The sequence below is a fragment of the Pteropus medius genome, unplaced genomic scaffold (assembly GCF_902729225.1).
Source record: "Pteropus medius unplaced genomic scaffold, Ma_sr-lr_union100, whole genome shotgun sequence".
Taxonomy (NCBI): domain Eukaryota; kingdom Metazoa; phylum Chordata; class Mammalia; order Chiroptera; family Pteropodidae; genus Pteropus; species Pteropus medius.
The window spans coordinates 5310961-5338760 of NW_024354550.1; the positions used below are offsets into that span (position 1 = coordinate 5310961).

Here is a 27800-nt window from a genome sequence, read left to right on the forward strand (position 1 = left end):
AGACTCTGGGTAGATAACAGTAAATAAAATATTCTTGATGTCTGCTCTCATGGAACTAGTTTATGTTCTATTGAAGACAGATAATTAAAGAACAAATAAGTAAACAAGGATAATTGCACATAATGATATGTGATATGCAGGGGGATGGGGGAATACCAGAAGGATGCGATATGTGTGATGTTGTTGCTTCTTTAGACTGGGTAGTCATAAAGGAAGACCAAAAAAAAAAAAAAAAGGACATGCAAACTGAAATTTGACATACAGTAAGAGGAGAGCCAGAAGGAAATTTTAGGAAAAGAACATTTCACAGTGACTGGTGTAGAAATAGGGCCTAAAGAAGTCATTGTCGTTCCTAGAAAAAGAGTAGAGCCAGTATTCCTGGGTAGAATAGAGCAAGAAGAATGGGTATTAAGAGATGAGAGGCCAGATCTCAAGATGCCTTATAAGCCAGAGTAAGGATTTATATTTTTTTGTCACGTCTGGAGAATCGACTATAAGAATGGCAAGAGTAAAAGTAAGATTTTTAAGAGTCAGTTGCAGTATTCCATGAAAGATGATAGTGATTCAAACCAAGTGACAAAAGTGAAAGTAAAGAAAAAATAGATAAGCTTATAGTCATTGGGCTTTACTGATGAACAAGATGATGTGGTGGGGAGGGGTGGTATATATGTGTGTCCATGGGTGACAGAAATGGAGGAAGAACAATTCCTTGAACAATATATATACAATGGTACCACATACAAAGACATGGAGAATTGGGAAGTAGAAAATTTATGTGGAAAAATTCAAGAATTCAATTTTGGCCATATTAAGATCAAGATCCTCTTAGACACTTACGTGATGGTATCATGCAGGCAGGTGGATGCAGGTCTGGAGTTCCAAGGAGCTCAAGACTGTAGACATTCATTTTAGAGTCATTAGTGTGGAGGCAGGACTGACAGAGTTTAGTTATGAAAATTGTGTATCCGAGAACACTCCAATTTTGGATGGCAGTGGCTATGTTTTAAGAACAGGAAGTTTCTAACAAAGTATATGCAAGAGTAATGGCTAGTAGTGGGAGGAAAATTAGGAGATTATTCCAGGACACAAGATAACAAATAGACATTCAAATTGGACCTATTTTAGGCAGTGCTTTAATGATAATTGTTTCATGCAGGATTTGAGGAAGAATATAAAATATATCTGCATTGGAGATAAAGCTAATTTCTAATATAATTTCCACCTGACTGTTCAAGATACTGACATATCTTCTTATAAGGCATCAACATAAAATCCAGTGAAAATAATTAGCTGTAATATTTGATTAAGCCATCTACTGTTGTATGAAATTCTATACTATCTAAACATTATAAATATTGAAAGAGAAATAAAAGCTGTTAGTATATTTTACTATTATTTCAAATGATTTTCTATCTAACAACCACCACCTCAAATATGGCCACTTTTTTAAGACATAAAAACAAAACAAACAGGAACCTGCAGTAATAAAATTATTTTCAGAAAATGCATTTTTAATTATTAATCTGCTTAATTTTGAGGATTATTGAAAATATACAGTGAACCTTTTCATTATGCAAATATATTCAGTTTTAAAAACAATTAAATGATAAACTATTCTTTTTCTTTGCATCATATTATAGTAATGAAGTTGTTACCTCTCACTATGCATTTTAATGTGTTCTAACTAACACTTTAATGAACTGGCATTATCACAAACTAAAGGATTATACAAAATTTAATTTACTGGTATAGAGAAAGAAAGGTTCTGCAAGAGTTAATTATAGTTTAAGATGGAATATAAATTTATTTAATGATATACCATCAATTATCATCCTGTAAGAAAAACTAGATAAACAGACTAAATAACATCATTATACTTAACCTATACATACATGTATCCTTTTTCTTCACTTTTAAAATTAAAAAGTAATATTTTATATATTAAAATCATATGAAATGTAAAAGTTATAGCTATGTCAAAGAAAATAAAATTTTTTGTAAAGTTAAACAAAGTTTTATATATTTCCTCTAAAGAAAATTCAATGAATAAAAACCTGCAAATGGAGGCATGGTCTTATTTTTAAAGAAGGAATTATTTATAATTCTCTTGGTTCACATATTTAAAGTGGATTTACAGACTCACAATTTATAATGTGGAAGAGATGAAGAACGTTTTAAAAAAATAAGTGATATTTTGGCTCTATGGACTATGTGTTGACAGTAAATGTATGTGATGGTTGAAGCCTCTCTCAACTAGAACACAGCCACCACTACTTGCTCTGCCACATAACCTCTTTGCTGTTTATGCAGTCCCGTCGAGGTTCTGAAGAGGTCTCAAGGCCTCGCCAGATCAAAAGGTTGTCACCTTACTGACCTTTATACCTCTCGTATCTAGCTCATAGTAAGCCTTCATTTTATCTTAAATGACAAGAACTTCTCAACATTAAAGTTTTATGAATTTTTATTTGATCTTAGAAAATAACTAATTAACCAAGTTATAGATTTAGATCTCTAAGATCAGGCTTATCACCATCCTACAGATGTGTTGTTCACCTTTACATCCCAAAGCAACATTCTTCTATAATCTTGCAGTTTGTGTCACTGAGTGACTTTTGTGAGAAAACAGGTTTCTATACCCTATTCACAACTCTAGTTGAATCTAGTTGGAACAGTATGTATAATCTGGCAGCACTCTTAGTCAATATTCTTTTTATTCATACATTGTTTTATATATATATATGTGTATATATATATGTATATATAATTAAAACATATATATATATATAATTAATACATTTACATGTTTCAAAAATCAGAAAGTATAAAGTGGATATGGTGAAGTCTTCCTCTCCCTCACTCCCCTGTTTTGTTCTTCTCTGCAAAGACATTTGTTATTATTAGTCTCTTCTGCGTTCCTCCAGAAATTGTTTGATGTACATGAAAGCACATTTCAGCATGCTTCTTTTCTTTTGGTAATTAATTAAAGTATACAATATATATTCCAAACCCAGCTCTTTAAAATGACTCCTCTAAAAAGTCTTCCTTATTGAAAACACTTCCCTGTTTTGTACCTTAATGCATTTTCGATGTTCTACTCAATGCAAGTGTCTGAGCAATACATGCTCTTTTTCTTTCAGATTGTAGCTTTTGAGTTATATAGGGTAACTTCCCCAAATCTCTTTAGCACCCTGAGGGCAAGATTTCTGCTTGAAATATCTTTTACTCCTAAGTGTGTTATATAGTTACTTATACCAACAAAATATGAAGAAAAAGGAAGAAATGAATCACTAAAAAAAACTCGTATGTTACCCTCAAAAAGTAGTTACAAGTAGAACTGATTGAAAAGTGAAAAATATCCAATTCATTTGGTATCAATTAAATAAAGCAAAATTAAATGTCGTGTTAAAATGACCTTCTAAAAATGAACTGGGTAAAAATGGGTAAACTTTTCAGTTGGGAGGAACCAATGACCAATAACATTTTATTGTCCTGTTAATACTTTATAACATAAATAATAACATCTAAATATATTTCTCTTTATGATAATACAATTAGATATAAACTCCAATACCTATAGTACTAATTTATAGTAATTACCGCCATCGAATAGCAATTGTGCAGTATTTGACTGTCTGACCCTCAAGACTTTAAAGTAAGAAACATTTTATGCACAAGATAGGGTTTTTTCCTGCCCCTACATTTTGAAATCCCCCTCCCTCACTTCCACCCCTGACCTACGGCTGTTGCTGTCTCCTTTTTTTTTTAGAACTGGATTTCTGAAGGCTCCATGCATTCACGGCAGCACACCAGGAGCCTGGCTCACCTGGGGCCTGGGGCCCTTGAGGCCTGGCACACCCAGGATATGCTATCTGATATCACAGATAGCATTGATTAGGTTCGTGGCTCCACCTGGAGCATGAACCCAGGACCTTTTGCATGTAAAGCAGATGTGCTAATCATTACACTATGGAGGCACCCCAAGATAGGGTTCTTGAAGGTTATTAACTATTTGACAGTCAGAAGAATTAAAAGTTGACAACCATTAAACTCATTTAAAATCAGATGCAAAAATAGAATTGTAAGATCCTTCTTATTTACTAGTATTCCTAATCTCAGTAATGATTCTCTTTAAGAAGAGTTTCTTTACTTCACACTGTGCTTTATGAAGATCACTTTGTTTATTCTTTATAACAATCTAGAGACATAAGCTTTATTGTCCTTCTTTTACAGATGAAGAAGCTAAATCTCAAAATGTCTCAGAGACTTGTATACAGTCATCTTATTAACGAAATGGCAGAGCTGAGGCTCAAACTCAGGCCTCTGACTAAGTCCATTATTTTAACTACAATACCTTATTGTCTTCCTGCCAAACAGTAATAAATCCACAAACGTTTATTAAATGAAAGTTCCAGATCCCATGAAAAGAACGGGGCAACTGGTGGAGAGAGACTAGAGTGTGTTTCAGAAATAGAAAACAAACTGCGTGAAGGCTTTAAGGTAGAAAACAGCTTGCTATGTTCCAGGACCTGAGGAAAGGCCAGTGTGGGTTAAGCACCATGATTGAGGGGACAAAGATGAAGCAGTAAAGATTTTTAGAGGAGAGACCACATAGAGTTAAAGAAGGAGGTAGGTGAACATTCCGCCTGGGTGTCCTAGAACTGACCTGACATAAATCTGAAGGGTGCTTCCTTTTGGTTTCCAATGTGTTTGATACGGAAGATGAAATATATGGTCATCCAATTTATAGTAAAGGTTGAAGATTTGGGATTTTAGAAGAAATGAATAAAATTTTCCCCAAGCTACTTGGGATATTATAAGATAAATTAGAAGTCTTTTAGTCCAAGCTACATATCCAGAACTCTTACGAACTGGCAACATCCCCAGGGATATATTGAAACCATCTCACATAGAAGCTCACTGAATCAAGGCCTTCCTTTTAAGTAATGGTGTGTGTTGGTGGCGGGGGGGTGGGGGGGCATGCCGAGGGCAGTATTAAGCATGTGCTTTAGACATCATTGGATAAATACGTGTAATATCTGATTATTCGAGATCTATTTTTTTTAAATTGTCCCATTTGCTAACATTAATTTTTTTCTTTTTTTGCCCACATTTTAGACATTTTGCCCTACATTCAGAACAGTTATAGTTTGTCTGTTCATTGATAGTACCAAGAAAAAAAAATATAATTTTACTATTCGTAGAAAGTTTGGGGGAAGTTCAGAGTGAAGTAGTTGATTAAAATGGTCAACATTAGAGATGATACTAATTTATGAATTTTAATAATCTGGTATCACAGATAGCATTGATTAGGACAAAATAATGAACATTTGATAGACTTTCTGATAAATCTTACTTGTCAAGTCTCGGTACTCTCCCAAGTAGAGAAGCTAAAATAAATATATGCGGCTAGGTAGTTATCTCTGTATATGAAGTTTATGCTTCTCTAAACAGAAGGTAAGTGACTCTGTTAATTTTTGTTTGTTTGTTTCTGACTATTTTGGAAGTGAAAGTATATTGAGCCCTTGCCCGAGGAATAATAGTGAAGCCAAAAAAATAAAAGTGTAGCTAGAGACTCAGAAGGCAATTTGATTTAGTTAGCCCCTTCTCATTGAGAATATACTCTATGGATGGCCCAGGTTGACTCAAGGGTATATTAGAGGAAGAGAGGATCTTTTAAACCTCCATGCTTAAGATGACTTCTTTCTAGTTTCATATAAAATATGGAGGTTTGATTAAAGTGCATGTGGATTTTTAAATATTTAAACACTTTTGGGGAAAACAAACCTATGATAAATTTTCATGATGAGAACTCGATATTTCTTACATCTAAAAAAGATATTTATTATTTGTTCTCTGGTATCATTTTGTTTTCATAGAGTATATAGCAAGGTTGGATTGGTGGAGTGGGGGAGTGCGGATTTATCATCAGAAATAAAAGAAATTGTGCTTGTCTCATAGGTAAACAAAAGTTGTCAAGCACATTGTTTTTCAGTTGTCAACGGTATAATATTTTTCTGAAATAATTTAAATGTGGTGTTTTGCACATTTGCATTCACAAAAAATGCTTGGATATGCTCCTTGCTTCCTCTTCTCCTGCTTGGCTGTCAAAACATGCTGATGCTTTTGAAGATTTATGGTAGATGTGTAATGAGATTGCCGAATATTAACTGCAGCATTCAGAATTCATTTGGTAGCAAAAGAAAAGAAGGTTACTGGGTTTTTGGGATAGAGTAGAGAGACAATCAAATCAGCCAATTTAAAAATAAATATGCTATATTCTGGATTAGGAAACATTTCAAACTTCTTTTCATGTGCTAATCAAATAGAACACTTTTCAAAGAATATAGGATGTCAAATTATATTCATGTCAAGAAAATTCATGACAGCTTAGAGTAATGCCCATATTTTATAGTGTGGACATATTCAAATCTTAATATTCGATGGGAAAGACTGAGGAGTCCACAGGCCTGTGGGACATGATTTTTAAAAAGTGTTCTCAATGTTGTATTAAAAATTCAAAAACCTTTCATGTAGTTAGGCTTCAATCTATGTTCCTGTGTAAAAGAGGAAAAGAAAAAGTGTACTCTCAAAGTGGTCATTTTTAAGTTAATAGATATGGCGTGATTCACAGTTATCCTCTTAAATCAAACCTCCAGTGATTATGGTTATGAAATGTTAAAATAGGTTAAATGATAGAAATTGTGAAATCAGCAGAATTAAATTGAAAGCCTATAGATGCATTGTAATATATATATCTCCATTATTCAGAGATTTGTTGAGTTTCAGAGAAGAGAAGAGAAAGAGATAAGGCAACAGTAGTTTCGAAGTAACAGGCATTCTTGACAAGGAAGGTTGACCTTGACCTTCTTCTCCTTCCAACCATCATTTCATCAGCAGGGGTGAGATTACTTTGAGACCCTGCCAATAGGTAATAAATAACACATAAATTCCAGGACACACTTGCACTGTAGGGTGCCCTAATGTGTAATAATCCTTAGACTATTGAGTTTATAACTCATGACATCTGGCAGTTACTCGGCATTGTAATTCATGTTGATCATTCCCATCAGAATACAGCATGGGAGAGAAATATCGGAGCAGTAACCCCGTTGGTACTAGGAGAGGGTGGAATGACAGGAAGATGCTGCCAAGATTGTACCTCTGTGAACTTTGCAGCGTTAGAATGCTGTAAATCTAATTCCTTCAGATGAGGACTAACAAGGCAAGAGGAGACTGGTGATCTTTTAGGACCCAGAATAAAGCAACACAGTAATATTTATTTGATAGCACTCTTTATTCTGTATTTAAATTGACAGGTGTAGCTATAAGACAGCAATGACTTCTGAAGTTTGAGTTTAAACCTATACTTAAGTATATTTTAAATTTAATTGTGTACTTAAATATATGACTAAATATTTTGAACTAATTTTTTAACATGTATAAATGTTATTTTATCCTCTCAAATTTTTGTTTTCTTTTGTGTAATACTAGGGCTATATGAGAAGGGATAAAAAAAGGAGGAATGTAGGAGAATGAAGTGGGCAAAAGGCCTGTCTCAAAGCACCTGTCTCAAAGCACCTGTAACAAGCCTTTCTGATGATATCTCACAGCCTAACTGCATTGGCTAAAAATTTGAGGCTCATGGGACATGAACCAGATTGAAAAGCTAGAAGCAAACAGATGGTTATTTGTAATCATCCTGTAAATGTAAATTTTATGAAGACGTTGTAGTTATTCATTTTTTGTTTGTTTATACCCAAACCCAGATCTAAAGAAAGTAGGGGGTAGGATTACAAGCTTGAAATAATTGCTATTTCCCCTTGTTAACATCTTGAGAAACACTCTTTAATGCTTTTTTTTTTTTTTAAAAGCTCTGGTCTATGTAGTTCTGAATTTTAAATTCAATGTATTATTTCTTCTAATATCCAGAGTTATAGGCATCTCTGTGACCAAGACTGAAATTAGACCTAAATTGGCAGGTGCTGCAAGGTCTTTTGAGGAGTAGAGCAGAACATTTTGGGGCTGTGGAGAAGAGGACTTTTTCTGCAGAAGAAAGCATTGCTTTAAGCATGTTGAGGCTGGTACCTGCAGTTCCAGACACCATCCTCCTCCTCACATACTATACTTGGCCATAGTCTCTAAGTTGCCCTCATTCCTTTGGGCTCTCTGTGATTCTGGGGACATCAATCCCACATGATCACTTTTCTGGACAATGGCACTTTAAGAAAGAAAAAAGGAGGAACTGATTAAACATTAATTAGCATCAATCCCCAACGTCCTCCTAAGCTAATGGATGGGGTATGCTGATCCCTGTGAAATACCCGATTCTAGGCTTTGCCAAAAATAGGACTTCCAAGTGTTGAAGGTATGCCAAATGCTGGCTCTTTAACTCAAACCAAAGGACATGATTGCCAGAGACAGGCCTGGAGTCTGCCATGGTCAGATGTCACCAGTTTGCAGTGCCACATATGATCCAAGAGTTTATGAATGATCTCAATACTTGGCCCCCAAAGAGAACATATGCATTACAGAGGTTATGGATACAAATTACAGAGAGTACAATATTTCCATGTGATTTCTAAGAATCCTTCAGCAAGTTTTAAACTTTAATGGAAAACATTAAGGAAGACTTGGCACTGCTAGCAGGACTTCAGATTATATTGTGTGTGAGGACAGAATGGGGGTAAAAAAAGGATTCAAGAATAAAGACTTGGCTAAGATTTGGAGCCTGCCATTCCTCTTGCATGAATTGTATGCTTGTGTGTTTCATTCCCCGCAGAATACCAGGCTTCACAAAATGCTATGACTTGAAAATGAGCAAGTCACAGGTCATCCTTGTTTATTCAACATGCTCCAATTCAAACCACTGTTTTATCTGAATCATTTGCTGAGTGGCTTTGCTTGCACAGGGCATCTTAGCGGAGCTGGGGAGTAAGAGCTTCTTGTTTTGGAATTGTCAGTATGCTGCAGAGGTGCCAGAGTGTCAGCTTGCACAGCGGTAGCAGGATGTCTCCCCACTGAGTTATTGCTTTTCCATTCCTCTTCTGTGCAGAAGAAACCACTTACAACTTGTTTCCTAAATATCAAATTTTATTGTCTGTTTAGCTGGTGTCTGGCTTGCCCATTCTGACCATATTTTGTTTGATTTTACCAAATATAATAAAGTAATTCATTGTGAATGATGATTCCTTTTTAGATTCTTTTGGTCTGTCAGTCACTGAAACTTCAGAAAAAAATACAGAATTATTATAGCTTTTCAATGGGGAGCTTTTAGATGAAAGGGAAGACTCAATTTAAACTGGCTAAAATATGAAAGAAAGCTTATTTAGATCACATACTAGAAAGTCCACATTTAGCACAGTCTTCAAGATTAGTTTGTCCAGTTATGTCATCAAGAATTCAGATTTTTTTTTTTTCTAGTGTGCATAGCCTCAGTTTTATCCTGAACCTGGAGCTCCCCCTGGGGTCACAGCATGGCTGCCAACAACAGCCATTTAGTGTATCAGGAAGAGATAGTGTGCTTCCCTCAGAAGTGGAATAGAAGACCTGAGCTTCAGGGTGGTTGGGATGACATCTGATTATTCCCCATGGTGATAACTGGTGGTGGTACTGGTGGTGACAGGGTTAGGGAAATAATGTGTACCAGTTCTAGGGAATGTCTATCACTTTTATTCTAGTTCATTGTAATATTTACTATGATATACTATAATTTGTGTTAACAGTTTTATTGGTTGTACATAAATCTGTTGTTTCCCTGAGTAATTGATTTCTGAACTTCTTGAACTGCCTGGCTTTTATTTTAGAGATATATGAGTCTGTAGATAAGCAAGTCAAGTACACTGTCTTTTAAATCTAACCAAACTGAATTTTTCTTTATAAATGACATTTTAAAATCAAATTAGAACATTGTGGTTTATTTTATGTAATAAGAAAAAAGTGCAACATACCTCTTGAAGAGGAGTTCATCAGTTCAATCAATCCATCAAGAACACTTGATGAACTCTTCTGATGCCCTTCAAGATGGGAGCCCTTCAGAGGGTTACTGAGTCCAGTGTAAGTACAGAAAGAAAAACTCTTCAGATGAGTGAGTTTGAAGCTGACACCAAAGAGAACAGTATGTGTTTGAAAGAAGGAATAGGAAAAAGTAAAGGGAACAAAGGGGTACCTGGCAGCAATTTTCAAGCAGAAAGACCATTATATGCTAATGTACATTGATAATTAGAAGTTCTTCTGCATTTCTAGGGCAGGAGAGCTGCAAAAATATCCACAATGAACCTGGAAATATAAGCAGGAGCCTAATTCTAAACAACATTCAAAATCAGTAAGAATAAAATTTTATCTTAAGAGCCTTTTAAAAGTTTTGAAAAAGGAATTGACATGATCATATTTGCATTTCAGCAAACTCATAACTACAATATAGAGTTAAAAAGAGAAATCCGAGAAAAAGTTCTCATAGGATACTCTTACAGTAATTCAACAAAGAGATAAGGCTATCCTGAACTAGGAGAGTGGGGATAAGATAAAAGGAAGCAGATGATATTATGAATTAATATAGCATAATGACCATATGTACAGTCTAGAGCTGGCCACACAAGGTTCAGACTCTGTACTTACCTACTGCAATAGGTCATTTCAAATGACTTTTTGCATATCCGTAAGTCCTGGTCTTGCACATAATGTGTAGTCATTAAATATTAGCTATTATTGTAAGACAGTTACTTTGAAAACAGGGAGATGAAAAGTGGCATTGTGTATTACTCAACCATAAGAAGAGATAAAATACTGCCATTTGCAACAACATGGATAGACCTTGAAATAATCATACTAGGTGAAATAAGCCAGACAGAAAAGGTTGAAATCACATGATTATCACATATGTGAGATATAAACCTAAAAGCAACAAATGAACAGGACAAACAAACAGAGACTCATGGACATGGACAATGGACTAGTGGTTACCAGAAGGGAGCGGGGAGAGGAGTGTTAAAAATGTTAAAAAATATATGTATATATAATATGAAACAAATAAATAAACTGGCATTTAAAAAATAAAATAAAATAAAATAATAAAATAAAATAAAATAAAACAAAATAAAATAAAATAAAATCCCAAATTTAGGGGAAAAAAAGTATCATTGTGTGTACCTGCTAAATGATCCAAAAAAGCAGGTTAAAAAAGTGTTACTGAAAACCATCCTGTAATTTTAGATGTTATCTACATGCATGACTAAAGGTTTCTAAGTGTCCTTCTAAGTATCAAGATTTACTCAAATTTTGTATTCATAAACAAAAATGCCCACCATATAAGCATCACTCAGGTCAGTTTTCTACTAGAATCCTTGTGTCACACAGCTCTGACAGCTCATTTGCACATATAGAGAGATCTTATTGGCAAGGAAGTCTTATGTTCAATGTTCCTTTGAGTTGCTATAGATTTCAACTGCTGCTGGTCATGCTTTTAATTACAATTTCTTTTTAGATTACTTTCCTCATAATTAATTTAGTTCGCTGCAGATGATTTTCTTTATCCAATGATGTATATGAATACTTTCATCAATAATGTTTTTACATTTCAAATAACTACTTGGAAGCATGTGTATCTTGTAATTCAGAAGTGGGTCTTTCAGAAGCCTATTAATTATGCAGTTTCATCTTACTGTTATTGATAATTTATTTTAATAAACTAAGGTGGATATGTCTGAGTAATGATTTGCCTTGCTTTATTTTCTGAGTTAAAATAAGTAATTCTTGAGAACGATTAATTTAGAACAGAAGAGAGAGGACTTGGTGAGTGAAAGAATGTGGGATTGTAAGAAAGCTGTAAACTCACAACTAAATGTAAAGCTTATTTAGGGAACTATTTTTGTTACTTATAGCAGTGTAACAAATTACCACAAAATTGTGTGGCTTAAAACAACATATATTTATTCTCTCACTGTCTATGAGTCAGGAACCCAGATATGAGTTACCTTAGTCTTCTGGATATGCAAAACTCAGAAATATATAAATATCAGAACATATATGTCCTCCTTAACAATTTGATACGAGTAAAAATGACTACTTTTTCCTAACTGTAAGATCTCTGTTTGCTGTGCTAGAACCTGGTGAAAAAGATGTTTTTCTCTTGAATGTTTTATTTGAGAGAGAAGACAAAAATACACATTTTCTTACCCCAAAGATTTAGAGTAAAATAAATGGTATCACTAAGCAAAAAATGAATTAATACTGTACAAACACCAAAAAGCATTTTATAAGTTGAAGAGGGTACAGTACCAATTATCCTATTATTTCACTCTACTCTCTGGGTGAATAGTCTGAAAGCCGAAAATTACAGTTGCTGTTAGATTTCTTGGCTTCATTTGCAAAATGGAGTCTTTTTTTTTTTTTTTTTTGTGAGGGCCATAAACACATGTTATATTATTTAAGAGTAGCAGTCCCTAGTTTGTTAAGATATTTTTCTTTCTTGTCCTCCATGTCAAATCTGGCTTGTTACAAATTGATGTAGCACTGTGTTTCTCAATGATTTGCAATGGCCCTAAGTACCATTTGAGCAGAAGCTTTTTAGCATGTCATTCGTTAGGAGACCAGTTCTGGAGAAGGTCCTTCGACTGGCCAGATGTGTCATTTTGGAACAGATTGAGGGCCTGCCAAAATACCATTTGTTGCCAGGACCGGATATTGTAGGGGTGCTCACCACTCTGTTACCATATTTTTGCACTTCTTAGCATTGCATAAATAGGCAGCTGTTCCGTATTTAGAATATAAATGAGTCACCAGCTTGTTCTCCCAGGAGGATTTACCTGAAAGAGGAAACTACGATGTTAACCCTTTCTCATCATCATGCCTGAATATCACATTTAAATGCACACTTCTCTCAGCTCATTCCGAAGCAAATCCTTATGCATATAAATCACATCTTTCCTGCCAGTTAGGCAAGAGAACCAAAAAATGTGCAATTCTCATGCTAAAATGAAACACATTTCTGTAGCAGCAAAAGTAGTAAATTAATCAGTTGATAAACTGAGAGTGAGCAATTTGTGCTGAATTCTTTCTTACTGCTTCAACAGGAAACAAGGTTCTCTAATCTCGTAAAGGACCATAACTTCATTAAGATGGAAAACCCCATTAAAGGAGGTTTTGCAAAAGACAAGAAAAGACAAGCCCTAAAAGTCACTTAGTTGTCTTTCTGGAGCTATTTTCAGGACAGAAGATTTTTTATTTGGAGAATGGCAATTAACATACAGACTTGGCCCAACGAAGAAGCAGAGTGTTGAAGTGGGTCTCGTTACAGGACACTGAAGGCAGTTGGTTTGACCTAATCCACATTTGTCCCAGTTGATTTACGTAACAGGCTAGCACAGCTGCTTAATTGTTATTTCAAAATCTTGACCAATTTATATATAAATATATATGTATATGCATGTGTGAATAAGTATATATACACATATACATATACATATACACATACACATACATTTGTGTGTGTTATTTGTTTTACCCCTAGGTATAATTAGAAAACAAACTTGTCAGTGTTGGAATATCAGAGTAGAAAAAGTCAAGGAAGTTAGGAAAAGCAGAGGCAGTTAAAGTATACGGTATATTAGCTGATCTCAACTACTTTTTTGAATGTTTACCGTAAAATAGACATAACTCTTATTTGCTCTTAAACCCAGCATGCCATACCCTGATAGAGCTAAGTTATTTCTCCAGGCTTTTCATCCTGCCAGCGGAATAAAAGTACACACAGATAGACACAGATAGATAGGTGACATTTGGAGAGCCAGGCATGCCAGATTTTCGGAGGTTACAACGGAGGTCCAACCTGCTGTTCTCCTAATGAAAGGAGGGGAGATTCAGACTGGCAAAACTGCTATAAGGGACATGTCAGCTCTGAATGTCACGCTGCCCAGATGTCGCTCGGCAGGTGGAGATGCACAGAGAATGAAAACGTAGTCCTGTGTGTGTGGGTGCTAGTGCATTGCGAGGGTGAACAATGAGTCTGTTTTCTCAAGTGTAATGAAAACAGTGTGGATCTTGTCCATATTCATGTCATGAGAAAGGGCTTTCTCAAAGAGTCCTCGCCCTACGGCCCCTCTCAGACTGACACGCACTAATGCTCACAGGCCATGTGCACGTGACTTGTTTCAGCGTCTTAAGTATAATTTGACAATTTATTTTAACATATTTATATACATGTATGTATGTGTGGTTCTTACATAGAAAATACGATCTATTTTAATAGAAACGTTACTACATAAGTTTTGTATCTTGAGTTTGTATTCAATCTCAAAGCTATATCATGAAAATTTCTCACCTTATTTTCCTTAGACTTATCTCATTTTATAAAATTAAATTTTATAGTGAAGGTGCATGATCATATAGTCAGACATTTCTCTGTTGATGAGCATTTAGGTTGGCTCTAGAGTACTTCAAATTGGCATGGCTATGTTCTTCATAAATATCCTGATGATTTTTATTAGAATAAAGTAAGTAAGACTTGAGTTACCTTTTGCAAAAAAAAAGCTAAAGTGGCTCTCACTGAATTTTCTGTTACTACAATTGTTTTTCTTCAGTGTTACGAGATGACTTCCGGCAAAATCCCACAGATGTAGTAGTGGCAGCTGGAGAGCCTGCAATCTTGGAGTGCCAGCCTCCCCGAGGACACCCAGAACCCACAATCTACTGGAAAAAAGACAAAATTCGAGTTGATGACAAGGAAGAAAGAATAAGTGTGAGTTAAATTTCAAAGAATGCCTAAAGAGATTGAATATCAAGTCTTAGAATGGATATATTTTATTATTTTATTTACCATTAATACAATCATAGAACTATATTTGAATGCTAACTACCATTTATACTGTATTGAAAGGACTGAAAAAAGGTAACCAAAAACAATAACTTTGGAATGAAGTCTCAAAGAGACAAAATTATATAAATCAATTGTACATAATAGTTTAAGAATTACACCAATCTGAACATGTAAATATATTTTTACAGTAAAATATTGAGGTCTGAGCTCTTGTTAGAATTTTCAGAGCATCTATTACTCATGCAGTATGTAAGTGTTAAAATGTAAGTGATGGTCATAAACCATACTAAATGGAACATTTCTTTTTGCACTATTTTCAAAATTATAAGAGAAAATAGTTTGAGATGATAAATATTTTAAGCACTTTTTTAGTTTTTCCAATTTAATTATATGTAACAAAAATTTTAGGCATGAACTTATTTAAAAGTTTAAAAGATACAGGTAAGATCAAAGTAAAAATAAATGGATGATTCTGCCATTTAGCTTTTGTAGGAAAATTGTGTTTTCAAGGAATATTGATGATCAAGTTTATTAGTTTATTAATATTCAAAATAAAACACCCAGAAAATGATAAAGGTAGAGAGAGAATAACATAAAATTATTTTTTTTCAGAGAATCTACTCGACATTTCTATGTGAAGTTTGTGATAACCAGTCCACTGAAATAATAGATAATGCCTAAAACTTCTGACATTATTCTTAGTTTAATTTATTTTTATATTCAGTACAATAATTGAGAATGAATATATTTTATTTAAAATAATATCTCATTTAACTAAAACAAGTGCCAATTCTATCAAAAGTCCATATAGTATGGGTATCAATTATCTTTAAAAATATCTAATAAATGAGGATTTTCCTTGTGTGTACATTATGATTTCATTGTAACACAGAACCAGATAGGCCATGTAAGAGATTACAGTTTATATTTATGTGATTCTGGCTTGAACTATTGAAATTCTGAGGCTCTATAATGCCCAGAAGAATTTTGTTCTCAACGGCCTGTGCTTGGGTACCAAACTTATGAAAATTTGCTCCTGGTGATGGAGAAAAAAATCAATGTTCAAGGGTTTCTAGTTCATGTTTGTATTATTTAGCTTTTGCATTATAACAAATCACCTCAGGATGCCTTATATTAACCATTTTACTTAGACTGATTCTGTGGGTAAGTTGGTAGTTCTTCACTCTGGACCAACTTGGCTGGTCTTTTCTAGGCTTTCTCATGCTTCTGTGGCTTGTTTAAAGATGTGAAGGGAGTTGGATGATCTAGGATAGCCTTTCCAACATGTCTGGCAATCAACTAACTCTCAGTTGAACATCTTTATTCTTGTCCTCATGGCCTCTAGTATTCTAGCAGGCGAGCTCAGGCTGGTTTGTATGGTGGCCTCAGGGTTCTCGACTGCAGCGAGAGGTGACAAGTGCCAATGTGCAAGCACCTTTCTTCTGGTGAAACATTTTTTTAGTTGCATAGGCCAAATCATTTTAGAACCTGAAATATATCTGATGAGGCCATACCTATGTGAGTTTCGTTTGCCTATGAATTGAAAAATTAACAAAGGAAAACAGCATGTTCTTATATTTCTTTAAGAACACTCAATCATTGTGAAGGTAAGATTATTGGATTAGGTAAATACAAAAAAATTAGAAAAAAAGCTATGAGTTGATGTTGATGGTACACTTCCTGAGAATCTGATTCTCTTTTAATGCCCCCTTTAACAAACAGACATTTTAACATTATTACATTTGTTTATTCAGTCAATAAATGCTCCTTATGTGAAATTTAGGGAGTAGACATTAGAAGCCAATGATTTGTATGAACTCCTAATCATCATTTAAAGAATTTAATTTGTTTTTATCCAACATGCTCTACACTTCTAAAATTATCTCATAAATACAATTAAGATAAGAAAAAGACAATTAATGCAATTAAAATCTAAGCTCCCCAAAGACAGAAATTTTTATTACTTGTTTTATTACTGAATCTCAAGTGCTAGAAAACTGCCTAGCCCATAGAGGTACTCAATAAATATTTGTAGAATCTTCAGAGGGGATCTGAGAATTTTGTTATATTATCCAAAGCAGATATTTTGTGCTTTTTCATGACATATGTTACTAGCAATCTGTCCAACCAAATCTCAGAGTGAAGACCAACCATTGGAATTTAATGGGGACAGTAATAAGACTCAAAATAAGACCAGGCAAGAGGTGAAGACTATTTTAAAGAAGCATTATCTAGAAAGCAAACTGGAGGCTTACATTGAAAGAGGATTTAAGAGAAGACAAGACATATGCAGATGCCAAAATAGTGGGAGAGTTTTGTCTTAGACATTCAGCTAATTCCTTTAAGAAAAAAAATGTGTTTAAATATTCAAAATTATTTATTAGTGATCATTCCTTTACATTTTCTTTTCTTTTTTTCTTTTCCTTTTTTTCATTTCTTTTCTTTTCTCTTTGTTTTCTTTTTGTTTTGTTTCATTTTTTTTCTCCCTCCCCCTTCTCTCTCTCTCTCTTTTTTTATTTATTTTTTTTTATTTTCACAGATCCGTGGTGGAAAACTGATGATCTCCAACACCAGGAAAAGTGATGCAGGGATGTATACCTGTGTTGGCACCAATATGGTGGGGGAAAGAGACAGTGATCCAGCAGAGCTGACTGTCTTTGGTAAAATTCTCTTTTAAATTAGAAATTACTATTTAACTCCACTTGTTCATTGTTTTTAAATATGTTTTTGTTAATATTAATCACCAGACCATATAGGGACAGTTACTTATGACTTGTGATGCACAGTGACAGACTAGAATTGTGTTCTGGTTTTGTCTTTAAGAAGAAATTTTTGATATGAAGAAAAGTAAAACTTATAAAATGTTAATTCACCTACTTTATTCATATATTTGTAAGCTAATATTTGTAAGACTACCTTTTATCAGAATGTAAACAATTGGTTTTTTTCAAAGTCTGTTTGAGATATATTCATCTAAAGTTTATTGCTCATTACACTGTGGTATGTTTATCAAGTACCTACATTATGTACAAGACATAGGATAAATTTTTTTTAATTAAAATGCAGTGCAAAGACATTTCATTTGTTTTCTACTTTTAAACATTTCAAATTGAGGTAATTTGCAGTTTTAAAGATGAACTTGCTGTATATATTCACACAAGTAATCAAAATTAGAAAAAATACATAAACTATTTTGCTATATTTATGTTTCTTCAACTTTAAGAACCAAGGGACTCTTTAGTTGAAGTAATTCAATTAATAAGCTAAAACATGATAGATCTGTATCACAGAAATAGTGGATAAATCAATAGGAAGGAAAAAACTGAGGATAATAAAGATGGCTAACTAAACAAAATTAGAGAAAATTCTGTAGAGCAGGTGTGGAAATTGAAGGAGAAATAAAATGATGGAAAACTCAGGAAAACAAGGATTCTAAACATACTAGACAATGAATATTCCTTTAGAAGACATTGAAGTGCCATTCAAATCTCCATATGTAGATATAATATCACATGTAAACATGTACACCTTTATACATGTTTATATACATATACATACATAAGATTTCACTATTGTGGATATTATGTGATTTTCTTTATAGCATACAAGGAATAATTAAGATTTTTAAATTACTTATTGTGTCAGTAAAATAAACAATAAAATCTGATTTCTGGTCATTATTCTAGAACACACCTGAGGGTAGCATCAAAATCCTGCATATCTCCCTAAAGAAACTTCTCTCGTTTGGGAAGTGCAATCCCATGGTGCAATAAGAGTGCCACGATGCAAAAAGAGCTATACTATGATTTCCATTACATTTAGAGCATTTAGGTCTACTTTATGAATATGTACCAGGGTGAAGGCCTCTCTTTTCAAGCACTCTGAGTACCAAGGAATCTCTGGAATACTCCCTGTGGCTACTAAGCAGCTCGAAGTCCCAAATGACAAAACCAGGAGAAATCTCATAATTTATTAAAGGAATTGAGAAGTAAAAATAAAATTGTTCAAGTATACACATACCTCTCTGTCCTGCAGAGCTCTGACAAGCATCAATTTGCCATTAAATTTTATGCAGTCATCTGTAAGACCCCCAAAATGTGCTGTACTCTGAAATAGTTTTGCCTGGTAAGATATAAAATTAGTGGTCACTAAACATTATCATTGAAAACCCACGAGAACAGCTTTTCTATTTAAAGAAATACTCATCACTATTTTTCCATAACTACTACAAGCTTTGAACAGGAAAGTGTTTCATTATAGCTGTATATACTACATCCAGAAGGAAATTGAAAGTATTTAATCTCATTACTCAAGCAATTAGACTTACCAAAATGTTATCGTGTTATGAAATATTTACCTTACTTTCCCTAAAGACATGACGAGAAATATAGAACATTCCTAAACATGTCAGGAATTACAGGGGAACTTCTAAATTATTTTCAAAATAGCTATAAACCAAAGAGATTAAATTTGTCTAGAGGCAGTTCCTTTTTAGGAAGCTGAGAAATGTTTATCTGATGGTGTAAACAAGTCAGAACTGACCTAAGGGGTTAAAAGTACAATGTTAAGTTGAGGGAAAATCTAAAATTCCATTAATGATTAAGAAAAAAAAAACAAAAACAAAAACAAAACAGCATCCAAAACCAGAAACAAAAGTTAAAAACAGTAGTGATGATCTAAATCAAGGATGTGACAAATATTTCATGAGAGAAACCTCTTCTGTACTTTGATTTTACGTTGGTGCTCTTGCATCCAGAACGTTTTCTAATAAATCTCTTTATATTTCATCATTATTAGATATTATCATCTCTGATCTAAGGTTTATAAAAGTAAAACTAGTTATATTTTTATCTCTCTTCTCTCTGAACTTTATTTTCATGGAGCAGCAATTCTACTTTAAGAAATTTGGCTACAAGAAGTTTTTAAATGTCCTTGGCAACCCAATCTTTAAGATATGTTATACAGAAAAGTAACTGATAATATTTCATTATAATTCAAAAATATAATTTACTTAAAATGGCAGGTAAAACAATGAAAGAAATAAAGAGTCTTTGCCAATACAATGATCATCTGCAAGCATTTTGATTTTTTAGTAAGTGGTCTTGGACTTAGGAATTTTTTAGTTCTATTTTTTAATTTTTTTAATTTAAATTTACTTATTTATTTATTCATATGGTGACATTGGTTAATGAAATCCAGTAAGTTTCAGCTGTAAACTTTAACAGTAAGTCATATATATATGGCCAAAACAAATATATAAAATGATGCTCGATATCGCTAGCTATTAGGGAAATGCAAATCAAAACTACAATGAGATACCATCTCACACCTGTTAGAATAGCTATAATCAACAGGACAATTATTAATAAATGTTGCACAGGATGCAGAGAGAAAGGAAAGCTCATACATTGCTGGTGGGACTGCAAATTGGTACAGCCACTATGGAAAACAGCATGGAGGTTCCTCAAAAAACTAACAATTGATCTACCATATGATCCAAGAATCCCTCTACTGAATATTTACCTCAAAGACTTGAAAACTCATATCCAAAAAAATATTCGCACACCAATATTCATAGCAGCATTATTCACGGTGGCCAGGACATGGAAGCAACCGAAGTTTTCTAGGATAGATGATTGGATAAAGAAGCTGTGGTACATATATACAATGGGATATCATTCACATAAGAAGAGATGAAATATTGCCCTTTGCAACAACATGGATGGACCTGGAGACAGTTATGCTAAGCGAAATAAGACAAAAAGTTGAAAACCACATGCTATCACTTATATGTGGGATATAAACCTAAAAGCAACAAATGAACAGATCAAACAAACAGAGACTCTTGGACATGGACAATAGACTAGTGGTTCCCAGAGGGTGGTGGGTAGGAGAGAGGTAGATGGAGCAAAGGGGGTTAAATATGGGGTGACAGAAAAAAATCTAACTATGGGAGGCGAACAACACAGTATAAACACACACACACACACATATATATATGTAACCGATATGTCCATTTTTTGATTGGATACATATATCCAGTAAAGTGTCTGTTTAGGTCCTCTGTCCATTTTTTGATTGGATCTTTTTGTTATTGTTGTCGTTGTTGTTGTTTTGTTGTTGTTATTGAGTTGTATGAGTTCTTTGTATATTTTGGATATTAGGCCCTTATCAGAGGCATTGCTTGCAAATATATTTTCCCATTTGGATGGTTGTCTCTTTACCTTGCTGATGGTTTCTTTTGCTGAGCAGAAGCTCTTTAGTTTGATGTAGTCCCATTCATTTATTTTAGCTTTTACTTCCCTTGCCTATGAGATCAAATTTATAAAATCCTCTTTGAGTTTAGTTCCTATATTTTTTCTATGCACTTTATTATTTCATGTCTTATATTCAGGTCTTTAAGTCATTTTGAATTAATTTAGTTGTATGGGGATATAGTCTAGTTTCATTCTTTTGCAGGTGGCTTTCCAGTTTTCCAAGCACCATTTATTGAAAAGATTTTCCTTTCTCCACTGTATGCTTTTGTTTTTTTTGTCAAAAATTATTTACCCATATAAATATGTGTTTACTTCTGGACTCTTGATTCTGTTCCACTGGTCTATGTGTCTGTTTTTCTAACAATACCATGCCATTTTGATTATTGACGCTTTGTAGTATAATTTGGGCAGAGCGAGGCCTCCAGCCTTGTTCTTTTTCTCAGTATGGCTTTGGCAATTCGGCGTCTTTTGTGCTTCCATACAAATCTGATGATTTTTTTGTCCTATTTCTTTAAAAAATGCCAATGAGATTTTGATAGAGATTGCATTAAATCTGTAAAATGGTTTAGGTAATAAGGTCCTTTTAACTATGTTGATTTTTCCAATCCAAGAACATGGAGTATCTTTCCATTTCTTTGTATTTTCTTCTATTTTTTTTTAATAAGATCTTATAGTTTTCATTATATAGGTCCTTCACATGTTTGGTTAGATTTATTCCTAGGTATTTTATTCTTTTGTTGCAATTGCAAAAGGAATTATTTTTCTACTTCTTCTTCTGACACTCGTTATTAGAATATATGAACGCTATAGATTTTTGAACATTGATTCTTTGTATCCAGAAACTTTACCGTATTTGCTTATTTTTTCTAGTAGTGTTCTTGTGGCTCTTTAGAGTTTTCTATATAGAGAATCATGTCATCTGCAAATAGTGACAGTTTGAATCATTTTTCCTATTTGGATGCCTTTTATATCTTTCTCTTGTCTGATTGCACTCGCTAGGACTTCCAATTTGATATTGAATAGCAATGGCGATAGTGGACAGCCTTGCCTTATTCCCAATCTTAGAGGGATTTTTAAAAATTTTTTCACCATTACGTATAATGTCGACTGTGGGTTTGTCATAGATGGCCTTAATTATGTTAAGGTACTTTCCTTCTATATTGATTTTGTTAAGTGTTTTGATCATAAATGGGTGCTGTATCTTCTCAAAGGCTTTTTCTGCATCTATTGATATGATCGTATGATTCTTATTTTTTAATTTGTTTATGTGGTGTATGACATTAATTGATTTGCATATGTTGAACCATCCTTGTGTCCCTGGGATGAAGTTCACTTGATTGTGATATATAATCATTTTAATATATTGCTGTATTTGGTTCACTAGTATCATATTTAAGAGTTATGCATCTGTGTTCATGAGAGAGATTGGTCTGTAATTTTCTTTTTTTGTATTATCTTTACTATGTTTTGGTATCAGTGTAATATTGGCCTCGTAAAATGAATTGGGAAGTACTGCCTCCTCTTTGATTATTTGAAAGGGTTTGAGGAGATTAGGTATTAAATTCTTTGAATGTTTGGTAAAATTCTCTGGTGAAGCCATCTGGTCCTGTACTTTTACTTTTTGGTAGATTTTTGATGATTGTTTCAATTTCCATACTGCTGATCAGACAGACTATTTAGATTTTTTAGTCCTTCTTGACTCAGTCTAGGAAGGTTGTATTTTTCTAAGTACTAGACTATTTTTTCTAGGTTATTAAATTTGATGTTACATACTTTTTCACTGTATTCTTATATGATCCTTTATATTTCAGCAGTCTGTCATAATTAACACACTTTCATCCCTGATTTTTTTTATTTGTGTCCTTTCTCTTTTTTCTTTAGTACACCTAGCCAAGGGTTTGTCAATTTTATTAACCTTTTCAAAGAACCAATTCTTTGTTGCATTTATTTTTTCTATTGTTTTTGTTTGTTTTTTTGTTTTATTTTAAATTTCATTTATTTCTGCTCTAATTTTGATTATTTCTTTCCTTCTGCTGACTTTAGGCTTCATTTGTTCTTCCTTTTCTAGTTTTGTAAGATGAAGCATTAGGTTGTTTATTCAGGCTCATTCTTGTTTTTGGAAATAGGCCTGTAACGATATGAACTTTTTATGACCGCTTTTGCTGTGCCCCAAAAGTTTGTATATGCTATGCTATCATTATCATTCATTTCTATGTATTTCTTGCTCTCTCTTTTTAGTTCTTCTCAGGCTCAGTTATTCTTCAGTAGCATGTTGTTTAATCTCCATGTATTTGTGGTTCTTCTCACTTTCTTTTATAGTTGATCTCTAGTTTCAAAACATTATGATCAGAGAATATAGTTGGTATGATTTCAACCCTCTCATATTTGTTGAGGCTATCTCTGTACCAGTATGTGGTCAATCCTTGAGAATGTTCTATATGCACTAAAGAAGAATGGAATGTATAAGCAGTTGTTTTGGGATAGAAGGCTCTGTAAATGTCAATTATGTGCAGTTGGTCTCATGTGTCATTTAAGGGTGTATTTCCTTATTGATTTTTTGTTTGGATGATCTGTCCATATCTGACAGTGGGGTATTTAGGTCTCCTACTATGATAGTGTTTTGGTCTGTTTCTCCCTTTAGTTCTGTTAGTAATGCTTTACATATTTCAGGGCTCCCTGATTGGGAGCATAGGTATTAATAAGTGTTATGTCTTTTTGGTGCATGATTCCCTTTATCATTATGAAGTGTCCTTCAGTATCTTTCTTTACCTTTTTTTATTTTGAAGTCTATTTCGTCCAATATTAGTACGTCTACTCCCGCTTTTCTCTGAATGCCATTTGCTCGGAATATCATTTTCCACTCTTTCACTTTGAGTCTATATTTGTCTTTGGAAGTGCAATGTGTCTCCTAGAGGCGGCATATGGTTGGGTTTTGTTTTTTGGTCCAATCTGTAACTCTGTGCCTTTTTATTGGTGAATTCAGTCCATTTACATTTAGGGTGATTATTGAAATATGAGATCTTCTTATAGCCATTTTATCTTTTGCTTTCTGGTAGCTCAGTGTTTCTATTTCTTCCTTGTCCTTGTGTTTCTGTTTTCTTTATTTTGGTTGGATTTTGTGGGTTTTCTCTCTGGTCCTTCTTGTTTTATGTTTTATATTTGAGTTCTGAATCTTTGGCATGTGGTTACAATTAGGAATATGTAAAGGATAGTTATGTATATGTATACATACAAATATCTAACAGTCATTCATTTTCTTCTGTGAGTGCCTCATCTCCATTCCCCTTTGTGAATCTGGACCTTTGAATCCTCCTCCCCTTTTCAGTCATTGTTGTTTCAATTTGTCCCTATGTATGCAGAAGTTCATTACTATCTTGCTATAACAATTCTTATCTTATTATTTAAGCTTATAATGCCCGTTTTTAGTAAAGATTGCACTCCTCTGCTTCTATTTGCCTGATACTCACTTTACTCCTAATTATGTATTTATTTTTGGTAATTTTGTTTTAGGTGAGCTGACCTCTTTCAGTATTTCTTGTAATGCAGGACTCGTACTGAAGAATTTTCTCAATTTTGGTATATCTGGGTTGGGGTATGAGGGCTGCGACTCAGCCTTGCATTTTGCAACCACAGAGGGTAAAAATCAACTGTCGTTTCTCTGCTGTCCCCACTTCTCTGCTATTCCCACTTCTCTGCTTTCTGCCCTGATAACTGGCCCCTGCCACTGGCCACGTGGATGTTTAGGAAATTAGCTGCATCTTCTCCCATCCCTTCCTCCTACAGAGAACTCCAGCTGCGAGAGGCAGCTTCTTTGTTTTTTCCAGTCTACTGCCCATGGGGTTCTGACTTGTGGTAGTTCTTATGCGCAGATCCCACTCTCAGACATGCTGGTGTGCAGTTTTGGTGTTTTATTGTTGTTTCAAGGTGAGAAATTTGGGGAGGTCTCTCATTTTGCCATGTTTCTTGACATTTTTTAGTTTTAAAATTGCAACTTATATTTGAAAAATCTGCCCTTTAGACAAAGACATGACCAGTGTAACTTAATATTCAAAATGTTACTATACCAAACTTCATGAATCATTTATTCTTTTTTGTTCTTTTTTTAAATATTTACTGACCATAAAATAACATCCTGGTTAAGCGGGAGGTACCAAATCTAAAAATTATAAACATTCATCATAGTGTAAATGGACATTAAAATCTATGGGAGAGTCTAGATGCCTTCATAATGAATACTCGATAGCACTTTATATATGTAAATTAAATTCTCAAGATCCTGAAGACAGAGAAATTAGAGTTAAATTATATAGTTAAGTTTTTAATTATGACTAGCTTTGGGATATCTGTTATCTAATATTTAAGTGGTATTAAAAAATAACCAAAAATAACATGAATATTTTTGAAATGGTTTTAAATATTTATTGAAGCAATACATGAAGAAGATTTTATATGTTACATATCTAATAGACATTAGAAATATGAAGTTACAATAAAATAGAAAAATATCTTGCCCCACCCTACCACCTTGCTTCGCCCCCGCCGCCCCACATACACAGAGTCCTCATCTTTAAACATAATATAAGCCTATTTTATCTTTTTCTTCTGGAATTTATATCCATATTTCTAAATACGTGCTTATTCTGCAGTTTTATGCATTATTTCGGCTTCCTATTTTGGAAGATGATGATTTGGCCCACTTAACACCCATTCTCCACCTTCTCACCTACACTTTCCCTTCTTTTTCTCCTTCCAGTATATTGACTTCAGAAACATTGGTTATATTAATATTCGGAATTTGAGCTATTAAACCATGTAAATATTACCTGTGAACTAAGTGTTATGCTGTTATGATGGCATTTCTTTTCTGATACTACATTTATTTTCTTTTGAATTAATAATAAACACATTTTTTTCTTTCCCTTATGTCTGTCTACACCTATCGTGAGTTCTTGAAATCTCTAACAGAAAGTTTAAAATTCTTTAAATTCTGTTTAGCTATTAAGTCCACTCTCGCTACAGCCTTCCGGAGACCTCAGACTGCCTGCCTAATCCTACTAGGCTGGATCTTGTTTAGGTCTACTCCAAAAACTTCATCCTGATATTTATCTTCCCTTTTCTCTTATGCTGAGTTTTCTGTTTCCTGCATCCTGTATGTTTTTGTTGGTTAAGTTGTATATTCAGAATAGTGTTTTTCTCTTGCTTTCTGCCTGACTGGAGCCTAGAGTTCTTCCAGACCATAATGCCTTTATTTTACCCAAAACTTAATTGATATTTTAGCTTCTTGTATTTTTTTTGCCAGAATATTAAAATTGCCACTCCAACAATATTTAGCTTTTGCTATTGCTATTGAGACAACTATGTACTGACCCCTATGTGATCAATTTTTCTTTTTTCTCTTTCCAAACTTTTAATATTGTCTCTTCATCTCAGTATTCTAAACTATTTCAATACTATGCCTTGTTTTGGCACTTTTTTTTTTTTTTTCTTTTACTGGTTAGTTAGACACTTAGTAATCTCAATCTAAAAACTCTTTATCCAAATAATTCAATGAAATATTCTCCCATTTTTTTTAAATTTATTTCTTTGTCAAACATAAATTCATTCATTAGATGTTAAACCTTTTAGGTCTTTCTTTTCTCTAATTATTCCTTATTTACCTCATCCTATTTCCATTTCACGGATGTTTTAATTTCTCGTGTATCTCAGGATTTTAATAACTGTTTACTTTTTTAAAAAATAAAATATACTTGTGATACTTTCCTGCTTTTATTTCTTCTGAGAATTCCACCCCGCTTCCCTACATCATTCTTTAACACTAGAGGCTTTCTTCAAATGTCAAGTGAGTAATTGTTTATTTATATTTAATTGCTGTTCATTAAAAAGACTACTGGGAACTATATCAACTGATGGCTTCTGTGGTAGAATAATCAGATTGGAATTAGCCTTTTTGTTGGGGATGAGGACCGAAGTTGGGCCTGGTGATGTTGATCTTCAGTTATTGGATTAATAATAATAGTTGGTGGCCTGAGTGTAGTTGAAATACTCAGAGAAAAAGAGATAAGGGAAGATGTCTCAGAACCAAATCTTGGGAAATATCTGAGTTTTATTGATAATCTGTAGCCTTCATGCAAAAATTCAAAACATCACATGTTATTAAAATTAAGATGATTGGTGGGACCAACATAGTTTTTTAAAACAATATTTACCTGCAAACTTTAAAACAACAAAATATTTTCTAGTCATATCTCTTGAGCATATATTATGTGTCAAGCCCTGTTTAAGTGTAGTGTGATGAATAAACAGGTTCCTTGCTCTCACTGGTACTCTCATATCATATTATCAGCACTTACATAAAACTTTGCCTCTAAAACATGGTGAAAAAGGCATGTTTTTTTCCCTCTAAGAACATTTACCTATATTTATATTTACTTCACAGGATGATTTCTCTGAGACCAAAAAAAAAAAAAAAATTCTTGAAGGGAAAGAAATTAATGTGTCAGAGACTTAGTTAATCACACATTCAGATAGACTGATCTTTTTCAATTTGTCCAATATTTCACATTCAATGGCTATTATAATTTATGTCCCTTCATATAATCCCATTTAAATAAAAGGACACACCGTGGCTAGCCATCTAACTTTGCAATTTAACAGACTACAGAGTGGCAGGTCCTTTAGGGTCAGCTGAAGCTAAGATAAGCTTTACAAGCAATGTTTAGCTCTAATGTCCTTTT

At 33.7% G+C, this 27800-nt stretch overlaps 1 protein-coding gene across 4 annotated transcripts in view; it reads left to right on the forward strand.

Annotated features, from left to right (window-relative positions):
• ROBO2 (roundabout guidance receptor 2) overlaps window positions 1-27800 on the forward strand; it is a 547754-nt gene that overhangs the window by 365959 nt on the left and 153995 nt on the right. For all 4 annotated transcript variants that reach the window (XM_039855108.1, XM_039855109.1, XM_039855110.1 and 1 more), the window contains exons 3-4: window positions 14574-14731; window positions 17349-17469. In XM_039855108.1, coding sequence (XP_039711042.1) covers window positions 14574-14731; window positions 17349-17469 — 279 coding nt within the window. The remainder of the gene's footprint in view (window positions 1-14573; window positions 14732-17348; window positions 17470-27800) is intronic.